The sequence below is a fragment of the Polypterus senegalus genome, chromosome 1, assembly GCF_016835505.1.
Source record: "Polypterus senegalus isolate Bchr_013 chromosome 1, ASM1683550v1, whole genome shotgun sequence".
NCBI classification, from domain to species: domain Eukaryota; kingdom Metazoa; phylum Chordata; class Cladistia; order Polypteriformes; family Polypteridae; genus Polypterus; species Polypterus senegalus.
This window is the reverse complement of record NC_053154.1, coordinates 66,626,111-66,642,096: the sequence shown is the minus strand read 5'-3', so window position 1 is coordinate 66,642,096 and position 15,986 is coordinate 66,626,111. Positions and strand designations below refer to the sequence as shown.

Sequence of the window (15,986 nt, the reverse complement as noted above, 5' to 3'; positions counted from 1 at the left end):
GTAATGCTATACAGTATATAAGCCCATTTTCAAGTTTGATACCACTTAAGCCTGTGAAACATACAAAACATGTACTGTATATAAAAAAAGGTTATTTAAGCTACTCATATACTTGCATGACCTTACAAAACTGAAAACAAATGTAATGCAACTTATATCAGCTTCTTTCATCCATCAAATAAGCATGTATGGTGCAAAATATTTTTCTTAAAAATTAACAGTTTAGTCCATTGACTAAGATATTGGAGCTTAAATCATAAGACTGTCAGTTCAAACACCAGATCTAACTAACAGTGTGACCTTTGGCAAGTCACTTATCTTGCATATGCTTCAATTACTAAATAAAAAACACAGATGTATATATAAGGCTACTTTATGTATATTTTATTTCCAAGACATTTTCATAAGGCAGCTAGCACAGAACCTACAGCACTATAAACCTTACTCTGATGGTTTTGCATCCTTCTGCTATTTTGTTTGCTAATAGTGTGTCATTAACATAGAAGCTGATATTCACATGCATTTAAGCACTTAAGATGAGGACACTCTTTTACCTTGCCAAAGTGTACGCAAGTGAATTATCATCTTTGAAAATGGTTACACCAATGTGATGAGTGTAGATTGCCAAGGACAGCATCGAGCACTGATGGAGAAATCATAAGAAACCAGGGACAGCCTTCTCACTACAGAATTGTAACAATTGAAGAATTTGCATTACACTTAGGAAAGGTCATCGATTTGTAAGTGATGATGAGCAACTGCTCATCAAAGTTTTTTTTTTCTGCCAGCATTCAAATGTTTATAGACCACTGGTAAAAAATGTACTAAGAAGGAAGTTTTTAGTGATCAAATATCTATTGAATCAAGACAAACAGAATAAAAACACATTTGTGATAACTTTCAGGATCATATAAGTGAAAAGATAGCCCTCCACTGACACACACTTCTGCCTTGTGAAAAAGTTGGAAGATGATTAACCGGATAATGCACATCCACAAGACAGAAGAAGGCAGAAAGAGAGAGAGAGTGACAGACAGACAGACATACAGAGAGTAGAAAAGTCCAGAAGAAGTAAGAGAAGAGGAAACAAGAAAATATGGACACAAATTATGTTAGAGAAGCCTATTGATAACAGATAATCAGAGACATATGACAAAAAAGAAAAGACAAAAGAATATGTTGAACATTGGTCTAGGGGCATTTACACAGCGGTAATGTCATAATGAGCATCTGATAGGCCCAAAGAAAAACATTTAGATGGAGATACAGTTAGGTCCATAAATATTTGGACAGAGACAACTTTTTCTAATTTTGGTTCTGTACATTACCACAATGAATTTTAAATGAAACAACTCAGATGTAGTTGAAGTGCAGACTTTCAGCTTTAATTCAGTGGGTTGAACAAAAAGATTGCATAAAAATGTGAGGGAACTAAAGTATTTTTTTAACACAACCCCTTTATTTCAGGGGCTCAAAAGTAATTGGACAAATTAAATAACTGGAAATAAAATGTTCATTTCTAATACTTGGTTGAAAACCCTTTGCTGGCAATGACAGCCTGGAGTCTTGAACTCATGGACATCACCAGATGCTGGGTTTCCTCTTTTTAATGCTCTGCCAGACCTTTACTGCAGCGGCTTTCAGTTGCTGTTTGTCTGTGGGCCTTTCTGTCTGAAGTTGGGTTAAGATCAGGTGACTGACTTGGCCATTCAAGAATTTCCCACTTCTTTGCTTTAATAAACTCCTGGGTTGCTTTGGTTGTATGTTTTGGGTCATTGTCCACCTGTATCATGAAATGCCGCCCAATCAATTTGACTGCATTTAGCTGGATTTGAGCAGACAGTATGTCTCTGAACACCTCAGAATTCATTTGGCTGCTTCTGTCCTGTGTGAGTGGCTTGCACCTTGCAGTGCCCCCTCTGTATTTACTTTCATGCAGTCTTCTCTTTATGGTAGACTTGGATATCGATACGCTTACCCCCTGGAGAGTGTTGTTCACTTGGTTGGCTGTTGTGAAGGGGTTTCTCTTCACCATGGAAATGATTCTGCGATCATCCACCACTGTTGTCTTCCGTGGACGTCCAGGTCTTTTTGCGTTGCTGAGTTCACCAGTGCTTGCTTTCTTTCTCAGGATGTACCAAACTGTAGATTTTGCCACTCGTAATATTGTAGCAATTTCTCGGATGGGTTTTTTCTGTTTTTGCAGCTTAAGGATGGCTTCTTTCACCTGCATGGAGAGCTCCTTTGACCGCATGTTGTGTGTTCACAGAAAATCTTCCACATGCAAGCACCACACCTCAAATCAACTCCAGGCCTTTTATCTGCTTAATTGATAATGACATAACGACAGACTTGCCACACCTGCCCATGAGATAGCCTTTTAGTCAATTATCCAATTACTTTTGAGCCCCTGAAATGAAGGGATTGTATTAAAAAAATGCTTTAGTTGCCTTATATTTTTATGTAATCGTTTTGTTCACCCCACTGAATTAAAGCTGAAAGTCTGCACTTCAACTGCTTCTGAGTTATTTAATTTAAAATTCATTGTGGTAATGTATAGAACCAAAATCAGAAAAAATTTGTCTATCCAAATATTTATGGACCAATTTATGGATAGTTAATTACCAAATTAGATTTTTTGTGTGCTGGTGGAGCCACGTGTATAACGCCACACCACAGCATTCACAGTAAAACTTGCCATATGAACAAAACTAGAAATGTGCGTAAGCACAAAAAAATTCAGATGCATAAAACTGTGCATAAGCAAAATTGTACGCACTTTCCCGTTATAAATCCCAATTAATGTGAATTTTAACACACATGCCTACAATCCACCCCGACTGCTTCCAGAATTTTGCCTATTAGAATATGCAAATCAATATAAATAGCCCCTTCTGTTTAAGTGTATTGTTAAAAGACAATGGCAAAAGCGAATATGAAACGGAGGTCCTGCTCAGTGAAGTGGAGGCACGGAAAAACAAACTATTTTGTGGCTTAAGTAGTGGTATAAGAAACAAAGGGAAATTGATGGAGTGGCACAGTATGGCGGAGGCACTCAAAAGTTCACATTAAGAAAGCCGCACAGTGCCTGAAATAAATAAGAAGTGGTTAGATATTAAAGTCGACATTAAAAGGAGAATTGTAGCCCACCGTGTGAGTGCCAACACCACTGGAGGAGGTAGTGGAATTCCAGAGCTCACTCTGTTTGAGCAACTTGTTGCTGCACTTATTGGCGAGACACTTGTACCCAGCATTTTACCAGCGGGTGAGGGGGAGATTTAATTTTTTTTCGCTTACCATTATACACACTTAATGTAAATAATTTTCACATTTAATAACATAAACAAGCTGCAGCAGATGATTATTACTTATTCTGTTTCAGAAAATATTACAAAAGGAGACCCCTGTGCTTGGGACACGATACCAGGCAATTATGGTGCTTCTGTGCCGAGCACATCTTTGGGCGCAGTCTGTGCACACAACCCTGCCACAGAAACTGCCAGACGACCATCTGCCCTTGTAATGACGGACTGACACTATTTTGGACTTACAAAATGCAATAGTGGATACTGCAAGAGATATGGAAAAATGAATATTTTGCTAATTACATTCAAACGAAGTTGTAAGGCTGTCCAATTTGGCTGATCATTTGATGGGTCAGGTTCATCGTACCGCATTTCTTCAGGTACAGGCAAGCCACGATTGTGTGCCACATTATGCAGTATACTACATGCTTACATATTTTGAAACACTTTCTGTGGACTGTGGAACAGCACTCCACCAGTCTTATCCAGGCAACACCAACAGCCCTTAAGCTGCTCTACAGTACATTCTGCCACTGACCAAGCCTGGGAGTGGAGGTCATTATACCATCACTCTTGTTTAGTCAGTGGGTTGGCGAATGACGTGAGAAGACATGTCTTCAGCTGGTACCCGCATCACTAAGTAATCGTGTTATATGGTTACATCATACAGATAACTTTGACCAAAGGGGTAATATTAAATGTCTTATCTTACTGAGAAGCTAGCCATTCCACACAACACCATTTTCAAGTTTGATCCCAACACTACTATTTCTCACGGTGAATGAATCATGAGTTGAGCCAGGCCATCATGCAACAACATTAATGAGACACATTTTCACATCACCAATAATGTGCACATTAATTGAATGGAAATGCTTTCTATTTACATTAACAAATTCATTCTCTGAAGGTACCTTTATTGCAATGTGAGTGCAGTTGACTGCTCCAATTACATTTGGAAAACCAGATGTTGCTGCAAATTGAGCTTTGCTTTTTGTCTTATCAACCACAGCATAAGGAAATCTTTTATATCTGGATGACAAGCAGATAATACCATCCCATAGAGCCGGTATGGTTTGACTCGGTGATGACTGAGAACCACCCGATCGGTCAGCTAGTTCATGATGAAAAGCCACTTTGGCTAAAAACCTGAGAGTGGACATAACTTGCAAAGGAAATGATTGAAAACAATTCTTCAAAGTCTGCCTTTGTAAAGCCAGCCCCAGTTCAGCATATAGCTCCAAAAGGACAACTCTTGGAAATCTAAATTGACTTAGTAGCCAGCCATCATCATGGGACAAAAAATCAGTATGATCTCTAAATATGCACTCTCTTCTAATTCTTCCATTTGCGATGTCTTCTAACAATGCTAAAGCTGCCACAGTAGCTGGAATAGTTTGGCTATTTCATGCACCACTATATTGTTACTGATTGATTACAATTAGGTGCCTTAAATTTGTAAACGATATGCAATTAATTCTGGTTTATTTGATAAATCCCGTATTATGGATGTAAATCTAAAAAAGAAAGGGAAACCACACAGAAACTTTAGCGCTGCTTTGATGTTGGGTACTGCCCGTTTACAAAACTGAACAGAAATGTGCATACGCATGGTCTGAGGCTGCTGTGAAAATGTGCATAACATTTCACCATGTTTAGTGTTTATACATCTCACCCTGAGTGTGGAAATGGGCTTACACAACATTAGTGATTCAGGTTTTTGAATGAAGTAGTGATGCAAACCTATAAACATATTTTTAAAAATAGTTTTACATGATATGGACCTGTGTATGTTTAAGGGGTAACAGAATTTCAAAATAAAAAGCTTACTGCCTGTGACATTATTTGAAACAAGTTGCCTTTTCTGTTGGCAATAGGACCCTCCATTACCAACTCATCTGATCAAATGTTTTGAAAGTTTCAGACTGGCTGCCCATCACACTATTTCATACCAAAGTATGCTGATGGGTGACCTCATATTTGACCCAGCAACACCTTTACAGAAGAAATGATATTCAGTTTTATCAGTTTATTACCTACGGACATTATAGCAAATTGATCATCTTTATTACATGACCAGATGACAGTCTCATATTTGCACAGTTTCAGCAATCCCAACCTGCCTACTGTATTACAGTAAGAATGAGACCTGCTGTACTTCAAGCAAATTTCTCAAACCTGCTTAATGCAATTCAGTGTAGCAGGGCACTAAAACCTCTTGCATCACCACAAGGAAAATGTAAAACCCTGCATGGGACACCAGTCCATTACAATGCACACACATGTACACCCCCATTCTCACCTGACCAAACTAGAATTGTTAATTAACCTCACCTACAACTCAGGATGTGAGAGGAAAACCCTCACAGACATTGAGAGAACATGTACATTCCACACAGGCAATGCAGGTATGCAATTTTAACCCAGGATGTGGACTCATGAGGAAGCAGTAGTAATCACTAATCTTCTACTTTTCTGGAATTTAATACTGAACGGGTTGATTCCTAATGTGCCCCCAAAAAAACTTTTAATCAAATAAGCGATTCTGGAAAAACAGACTGATTCTCATTAGCTAGGTTTTCATATTTGCCTTTCTTTTCCTTTAGCATAAACTAGTACACATTCAGGCAAACTAATAGCAAAATTAAAATTGTATTTACTTTATACTGTGAAGGCTATTAGCCCAATTACTCAAATGTATCCAGTAAAGAGATTTCTCTTGTTTATTATCTACTGATTTTATTTTGTCTTCAGATTTTGATTAGGTATGTTTCATATCTGTGGTATGTATATAGAATGTCTTGCCATTCATCTTCATTTTCTAACTGCACTTTTCAGTTACTCAGCAGTTGATTCCAGCCCATCATGGAGTAGTCCTGTGCTCACCCACAACAAGGCAGTTCACCACTGCCAATCAATGTGTCTGACCTGCAAATATTTGGGCGGTGGGAAAAAACTGAAAAACCAAAAGACAAGTAACACATATGTGAACACTCACCAGATGGTTACAAAACACAGGTTATCAACAATGAGAGGTAACAGTATTAACAATTGTGACCTTTGCCCCTTGAATTGCTACTAAGTGGGACTGTTGTTCAATTAAAAAAGGTAATTGTGATTAATCATGGAACTAAAATTTTTAATCAAAATGATCTGCATATCAATAGCAATTTATCATATTTCCTTCAAGAATATTAATATTTTTCTATTAAGCAGAACTAACTTGGTGACTAATTTCTAATACAAAACATTTTTAGTAATCACATGCCCATGCATATTAAATTATTCTCATCAGCCCAAATGGATGGAAATATTATCAGTTTGCACTAATTACTACTTAATTTTATTGACTACAGCATAATATAAGCTAATTTAGCCTATAATGTAGGCTACAGTGAGTAACATACAATGAATTAAATAACAACAACATACCATGCCTGCTTTGAGGGTTGTCTGAGCGAGGTATAAGGAATCGAGTGATTTTGCTTTTTAGCAGTTCAGACATGGGTAGCACCTGTACTGTGCTGTTTCAGGTCACATATCCCTCCATGGCAAACAAAAGAATTCACAAGCAAGTGTATTCATCGTCAGTGATAAAGCTGACCCACAGACACTTTGACTCCTATTCCAACCTGTACCTCAACAGTCTCTTTTAGGGGAAGACTTAGATTAGCAGACATCACTATAGTAATGTTTATAGTACCGTCTTGTTCTGGATTTTCGGCTATGCTGTGTGATGTGACTTTTAATTATTTTTACTATTAATGTGTGAACACAGCATAATGGCAAGGATGATGCGAATGTGCAGTGCTTGTCAGTCTAATATTAGCACGACACTAAAATGAAACTCATTCACTTTGTTAAAACTTATTTGCAGAAATATTAAACTGATTAATAACATGCATTAATGGCAATTAATCAGCAGTTTTACTATTAAGCAATAATATAAAAAAGAATAATTCATTTCAGTCAGCCTAGAAGATACCAGTCTATAGTGGTATGTGGCATACCAGTAGAAATGAGATACGGGTGAAAATTTGTTAAAAAAATTTCATAAATCATTTTTACTGCAGTTTAGTAAATCGGGAAGGTGCCTTTTTTACTTGTCAAAAAAATAAAGCACATGTTTCAGTGGCATGGTGAGGAGTGGATGCTCTGTTACCTTCTGACACAATGCGGTATGCAGCAGTACAACTGTGAAGATAGCAAAAGAAGGTGAAGAAGGAAGAAGTGGAGACTAGAGGCTGAAATAGCTCTGAATGATTGCTTTTAAATGACAGACTGAGAAATGATGTGAAGTCACATGGAGATGATACTGAAAGACTCACTCACTGCACCACAGACTATATTAACTTTTGTGTCAACATTGTGGAACCATCAAAGTCTGTGTTGCTTTCCAAACAACAATCCTTGAATTATTAAGGAGCTAAAAATATTCCTGAATGAGAAAAATAAAGCATTCAAATGTGGTGGCAAACAGGCGCTGAAGGACACACAATGAGTACTGAAGAAAAAGAAGCCTACAAAACTAAAACAGAAAACAAACTCAAAAGGAATAACATGGAAGATGTCTGGAATGGACTGTGTATAATTATTGAACTCAAGCAATCCAGGGCTCAGGTGCTAGAAGGGGATGTGGACAAAATTAAAGTACTGAGCCACTTTTTTTTTTTTTAAACAAATTTTCCCTCCCACTGCCATCTTTTTCCAGTGCCGAGTCTCTCCACACCATTCCTACTACATCAATAATTCCTATGCTTAACTGTACATAAATGATGACCAAGTGAATTGTTTTGATATAAACTGAAAATGACTTAATTTTAGACATTTTTACATATTTTTATATCTATAATTTGATATATATGATTACTGTACAAGAGTTTGTAAAAATCATAACGTATAATTTTGCTTATACAATGTAGCTCATCCCTACCACTCTGAACTCTCTTATTCAACTGGATATACAAAGGTCACAACGTACTGGTGTCTCTGGACTTTCTGCAACTGCTGTCAGACATCTTTAGTTCATCCACAATACACCACCCTTTACTGATTGGTGCATACTGTCTCTTGACATAGCAATGCTTCTTGGACTACTCTACTCTGGTTTTCCACAGGATTACACTAAATCTACTATCTGCCTTATATATATATCACTGCTTTCATCCAGAGCAAAGGCACTAAGATAAAAATGTTACAAATCATTTTTTACCTGTTTTATTGAACCATAATGAAAACTGCCCCTTTCCTTCCTAGCAGGAATGTCACCACAATGATAAGAGTGAGAATAAATAATTATGTGTATAGAGAATGAAACAGCAATAGCTGTTTTCACTAAGCACAGAAGTACATTATTGGTGCTTTTATCTAAATTTTCATTTGTTGTGCCAAATCACACTATTTATTAACAGAATCTCATAAATAGATATTAAAAGAGAGCAAAAGCCAACGTGTGAAAACTAACTAGCAATACTTTGACAATAAAAAATGGAAGCAAGCACACATAATATCAAATCAAATCAAATTAAACAAAACTAAGATAAGCAGCTGAATGGTTAGACCAGCTGCTTCACAACTCTAGGAGCCTGTGCTTGAATACTGGTTAAATCCTTGTCTAAGTATAATTTGCATGTTATACTCATATCCATGTGTCTTTCTCCTACATTCCTTAGATATGGTGTGCATGTAGGTTGAATCATGATTTAAATTGGCTTCAGAATGAGTTGAGTGTGGCTGAGAGTATGAGCGTGCCCTGCCGTGTGGCATCTTCCAGGGTTTGTTTCTGCATCACATCAATTGCTATAGAAATAGGTTCCTGTGCACTGTGACCGTGTAACAGACCAAGTGGGTTTACAAAGTAGATGGATGAACAGTTCAAGAATGACTTCCTCACCATGACAAACATGTAAAAGCTATTCTAGCACAGTAAATGGTTTCACTATTCCAAAATGTTGAAGAATGACTATATTATCTCCTCCTTCCCCATCTCTACTTTTTTTTCTTATAATTCAGATGGCAAGGCAGTCATTATGTAAAAGAAATGCAGCATGCACTACCAAACTGTAAGAATTAAGCCTATCTGCAGACATTGCCTTGACTTAAAGCATACTGTAGGATCAATGTTATACAATGTGATGAATGTTTTTCCCATCAAACTCAAATTCGACAGCTCCTAAATAACCATTAATATGCCTGGTACAACTTCCAAAGGGATTTTACCGGTTTCACTCTGGAAATAAAATAAAATGCATGGCTGTAATTGTGTAAAACATACCAATGTATATTTGTGATTTTTTTTTTTTACTTTAAATAGAACTACTCTATTGAAAGAGTTAGTGGATAAACAGATTGCACTGCCTTTAAATGGATTAGTCTGCTCAAGAGAATCTGCTTGGGTAAACACTTTGTGCAGTGCTACAAAAAGCAGACATTACAATGTTTACACTAATCTTAAAGAGGAGCTCAGTCAGCCTTAGCGTTGTCCCTGGTGAATTGTAGTGCATATCTGAGTGGTGCAGTAATGACTGTGTTTTGGCTGAATAGGCACAGTGAAAGACTTGCCCCATGCCCTAGAAGGAAGTGACTGGATTTTTTATTTATTTTCCTGGTTCATGAGAAAAGCTGCTGTGCATTCAGATCATAAGTACACTATGCTTCCTGACACAAAGTCTGCCTTACTAGCATTCAACACTCTCCCTAAGTAGACAAGGCCTCCAAAGTGCTTTTGGCAATAGCCTGCAACTGAAAACTTCATCACAGCGATTCACCTCAAGTCAGATGTCAAAAGAATTTTTTTTTTTTTTGTTAGCAAAACTTTTTCACAATTAGTTACTCTCTGGAATGTAACAAAAACATAATGGTTGCAAAATCCCAAATGCCATAGCCCTTAGATTTGTAAGCAGCCAAATGCAATACCATGCTCTACTATTTAGATTGTCATTCTTTAAGTTACAGTAGCTATTGTGAAGATACAGCTCACTGGCTATATCCGGCCATCTTAAATTTCATGCAGCCTGTATTGTTATTTTAAAATCAAAGTCTTTAATTATATCACTTTTTAAAGGTAAAGTTACAAGTTACAAAAAACAAAACACTGAGATTAATGAGTCAGCTCAAATATGATAAGATAAAACATAAAATATGGAAAAGACATGACTGGAATCCTGCCTGTATAGTGAGAAGCACAGTGGCACAGTGGTTAGCATTGCTACTTCAGAGCTCCATGAGACTGGCTTGCACTGTCAACCTGGTCACTGTCTGTGTAGAATTGGCACCTATCTCCCAGTGTCTGAATTGTTTTTCATTTCTGAATTCCAGTTTTACTTCCACAGTCCAAAAATGTAACATATTGGATTACTTAGTGACTACAGTTGCAGTTTTTGGGTGTTGTTTAAGTCTGCCTTTTGCTGGACTGCCTGCCACCCAACCTTTCAGGGTTTGGTCCTGTGCTGCACTCAGTTTTTATTCTACAAGTCACTGCTATCAAAAATTCATTAAAAAAAGAAAAACATTTTTGTTCTGAACTTGAAGTCGTAATTTCATAAATGTCTGCCATAGTAAAGAGATGTATAATAGATGTATATAGTAGGACATATTAGGATTTTATTTTTGTTACAGCAAAATATTTGCTTTATACTTCCTACATGTTTCAGGATGTTGTTAATGTATTCATTAATATCTGAACCTACATTAGAAAATCCTGGAAAATGTAACACAAGGGGAGTTCTGACTCAGGTATTTTAATTCAATCTATCCTTCCATTTTCAGCTACAGATTTCTCATGAAGATGGGGAATCAGAGGCCATCTATACCAGGCACAGAGTTGACAGGCAGGAACCAGTCCTAAGGCAAATAAAAGTCATAAATCAACCTAACCTTCTCTTCTTCCTCCTGAAAGATAATTGAACTTGGGTAACAAAAGCTATGAGACAACAGTCCACCATTTAAACTCTTTAAATGTATAATGATAAAAAGATTTTCTTTCAGCCCTCTAGGAGAAATAGCAATGCCAAACAGGTGAAACTAAGAAAAAATATTCTAATTGGATAGGCAACAATTTATTTTCAATTTAGACATTTATCAGTTTGGACTCATAGTGAGAGTTTAAATGCTTCCAACCTGAAAGAGACATGATGCTGATGGACTCTCAAAAGGCTGCCCTGTTTTTTTTTTTTAAGTTCTAATATATTATAAAGGTGCCTAAATGGCACTGCTAAAGCACTGATGCTCTAATATTGACTATTATGAGGAGTGCAGTGGGATGAGCAGGTGTGAAAATGAAGTCCACAGCTGCAGGCATATTTTCACCCACATGATCAGCATGAAATCTAACACTGTGGTGATATTGCTCAGAAGGGATTAGTTGCCATAGTCAAGAAACAGGTCACCTTAGTCTCAATCCATCCAAGTTAAATCATTCATAAAGAAAATGGGCAGTCCAAATGTTTAAAAAAAAACAAAAAAACCTGCAGCATCAACTTAATTAAAAGTAGAGGATTTATCATAGGCCAGATTTAGCTGCTCTTACAAGACTCTGAAAAATGAGTAGGACGATTACATTTGTTATTGGCGATGTTATTTCTAAATATTTCATTTCAAATAAATGAAAAAATTGTAGCTGAGCTTAACAACCCATAGCACTTTAAAACAATCGTGATAGCCAGTGCTCACTGTTTTTAACAGTTCCATTTCAAAAGCCCATAATAATTCCTTACTTCTCTCTTTAACTTTCGAAATTATTTCAAAATCATTATAAAGATGTGACTAAAAGAAAAAGAAAAATGAAGTACAGGCATGCTTTATATTAACTATATATACAAAGCATTTTTGTGAGACCAGATCTGGAGAACTAGAGGATATAGCCTACTGTGACTGGCTAAGGGAATTAAATATGTATTGCCTTGAATGAATCATTTTCCAGGTCTGAAAAATTCTCAGTGGTACTGATAAAATGAATCTGTTTAAATGGTTTTGATTAAATAGTGAATCACATACTCAAAGGTGGAAAGTAGGGAAAACTGCTTTCATTAATGGAAACTAGAAAAAATTCCTTTATACAAGGGGGGTTCTATGAATCAAGAACAAGCTGCCAAATCCATGTAGTGTGAAGTAGAAACCCAGTCAGCTTTGAGAAGTTACCTGTATGAAATATTGGGACAGTTTATACTGTAGTTATTAACAAACTATGCATGCCTGGTAGACTGAATGACCTCATTTTGCTTAATCATCAATACGTTTCAAATTTTGTAACAGCATGTAGTATCTGACAATCTACAATTTCTGCAAATATTCTGACTCATTGGTTCAGTGTTGAAGCAGGAAATAGTCACCATTTACAGACCCCATTTTATCCAAGTTTAGGGTGATGGAAAGGCAGAACCTGTCCCGACAGCATCAGGCACACTCATGGACAGACACACACAAAGTTTCAGATTATTACGTGCTGATGCCTCAACCATCCAAAGAATGGATGTCCTGTGTTCTACGCTTAGCCCAGAGAAGGCACCGTCTTTCTTGAGTCTGCACATTCTCCCAGTGTGTGCAGTGTCTTTCTGTGGGTGTTTTCCACTTATTTCACACACCCCATTGATGTGCCATATCATACTGGGTGTGGATATGTGTGTTTGAGTGTGCCCTGTGATTAACTGGTGCCCACACAGAGTTTTTGTCTTGTACCCAGTTCTAAAGGGACAGGTGCACCGGCTCCTCTGATAGAAACAGGCAGGTTAGAAAATTTATTTTAATTAATAATTCACCTAACTCACAAACTCAGTATATGATAATAGTAAAACCAGAGTGAGACATCGAGGATAACATGCAAACTTCACACAGACAGTCAGAATTTGGTTCCAGTTTCCTAAAGCAGTAAAACTGTAGCAATACCCATAGGAGTGTCCAGTAGGAAATATGTATGTTTAACATGCTGAACATTAAGAAATTCTACTGTCAAATTTTCAATTCAGTATAACATCCTGACTTTGTCAGAAATCTACAGACTTAAGGTGCATGTGAATTTCCAAACAGGATAAGGCAAGTACTTTTAGGATTCAGATAGATCCCTGAAACTATGAGGCACATCACATTACTAATATTTTGTATCATTATTATACAATTATTTTGCTGAGTTCTAGAGACTTATTAAATGCGATGCTGATGAATATATTTTCGTTTGTTTTAGGCAGTAGTGCTGGTCTAGGATGGTACACTAAAAGATGATGTTCTACATTAGACTCCAAGAAGATACAAAGATGAGAGTAAAGGTGTCATTTTGCCACAAAGACTATTATCCATTCAACCATCTTAAAAACTTGTTTCACCAATTTTGCCAGTGCAAGTGCTGGATTATATCCTAGCAGTAAGGAGGATAAGGCAAGCATCAACCCAGTCTGTTACATTCATGAATAATGGGCCAACTGAACACAGGGAAAACATTGAATGTCCACACTGACAGAGACCCAGGAAACAAAGCCATGCCACAAACAGTGCTAACCACTGTGCCTCTGTGGCACCCCATAAAAAAAGAGGTATTTTGTCATTTAAAAGAAAACTTGTTTTCAGATAAACCATTGCACTACAAATGAACTTTGAATATCACAAGATACAGTAATTATAGCATAAATAGGTCAACCCAAGATTCCCTTAACTTCTTACTTGTGTTCTGAAAAGTAAAGTAAAAGGAAACAGCATTTCTTGACTGCCTGACATTGTGCTGGCAAGGCTGCACAAGGCAAACTTTCTTTTGTCTAGACATGAAAACATATTTTCCTTGTAATTTTTTATTAAATGCAAACCATGCCCTCCAAACAATTCAGACCTTACACATAAATGGCAATAGCCTTGAACAAAATAAATGACTGAAAGAATGACCAAAAAGCAATTTAAAACAGACAAGAATTCAAAAAAGGTTTTTGTTCAAAGGCTTATACTATTTGGCATTGCATAGTGTCAGTCCTAATGTTTTGTGGAGTTTAGGAAATTGGACCATCGTTTATTTTTATTGTATATCAAATGTGATGTCTTTGCAACTCACATTCTCCTGTGTGAATGCCTGTCATGTACTGTAGATGCAGAGGCACTGCACAAATCAAGACACAAATGAAGGCTGACTTTGGGTTACAATGGGGCTAGAGAGCCTATGTTTGGAGACTTAACACTCACAGTCTAATTTTCACTGCTAAATAATTACATTTGTAGCAGGTTGTCACACCTTTACTACCAACTCAAAAACGTCAATTACATAAACTATGGTTGCAAGGCATGAACTAATGCCAAGAGAGATGCTAGACCATCACGGGGTACACTCACATAGATCAAATATTCATGTTCATTGTATATACAGTAAGTGAGGGCCTTTTTTCTATCAGTTTGATATTTTCATCCTTTATGTTTACCATAGCACAGACATTACATAACAGAAAGCAGAAATCAGCTAACATGGGGTAGACTTGCCTCATGACACTGAAAATCAGGCACATGCCTCATGTAATTCACAAGGCTACATATATTTCCCACTGTAGGAGCCTACAGTTTACCTTAAAAATCAGACTTGGCTATTCAGTCTTAACAGAATGCATTTGGATTATCACAAGAAACCTACACAAACACAATAGTGGTATGCAAATTCCAAACAGAAGGAAGTCATACTACTAGCTACAGACCGGCACAACCGGGCACACTGATACATGCACCCACACTCAATCACACTGGGCCATTGTGGAGTTTCTAATTAAACTAACACATAGTGTATATTTTTTGAATTGTGGTTGTTAAAATAGAGTACCCAGTGGCAAACTTTACACAGGTGGTGACGAGGCTGGGATATGAATAAAGAGGTTTGAAACTATAATGCAGCAAAATACTAACGAATGAATCCACTTGAATACCAAACAGCAATTAAATGTCAGATAAATATGCAGCCAAATTGGTCCGGTTTGTCATTCATTTGTCACCATTATTTAGAGACTATAGGCATGACGTAGTGAATAGACAGTGCTAGTAATTAGTAGCCATGGATCATCTTGGGTTTTTGCAAATGATAAACATTATACAGTTGCATGTTATTGTCTATCTGTTTAAATTTGTGAATAGTGCTGCCTACCTTCTGCTCAAAGTTCTCTGGAGTGAGAAAGAAGTTATACAGTGGAACAAAATAACCCTCCAGCAGACCCATGAGTAGTACCAGGTAGACACCATCAGCAAACTACAAAAGAAAAGAGACATTTCTGTAAAATTAGGTAGCATCCACACAAATACTGTATGAAGTTAAAGATTATAACACATAAGTAGGAGAGAAGCCATTGTTAAAACCAGCAGCATGGTCCTAAATATTTAAATTGTAAATTAAATAATAATTTTAAAACAATCAGCATAGAGCTACACACTTGTGTTTTCTATAGATATTTCTATCCCACATTCACTAAAATCTCTAGTCTTCACAATTCCTTTAACCTTATGAAAATGGAACACAAACAAGGAAAAACAATTTATTAGCTACACCTTTAAACATATTATCTAATCTGAATGTTAGCTAATTTGTACTGTCATCTCAGCCTGTTAATTTAATCCCATAATATGCTGTAAGCTTTTATGTTGAATTCCTTGTACATTTTCATGTATTGAATGAGCATGCATTTTGGGAAATGTGTTCTTGCTTACTCTGTTAAGTCTGCCATATCCGATGAT

The 15,986-nt window shown here is 36.8% G+C and overlaps 1 protein-coding gene across 2 annotated transcripts in view; it reads right to left on the bottom strand.

Annotated features, from left to right (window-relative positions):
• LOC120526858 (alpha-parvin) overlaps window positions 1–15,986 on the bottom strand; it is a 218,531-nt gene that overhangs the window by 12,993 nt on the left and 189,552 nt on the right. For both annotated transcript variants that reach the window (XM_039749979.1, XM_039749985.1), the window contains exon 11: window positions 15,403–15,504. In XM_039749979.1, the coding sequence (XP_039605913.1) occupies window positions 15,403–15,504 (102 nt within the window). The remainder of the gene's footprint in view (window positions 1–15,402; window positions 15,505–15,986) is intronic.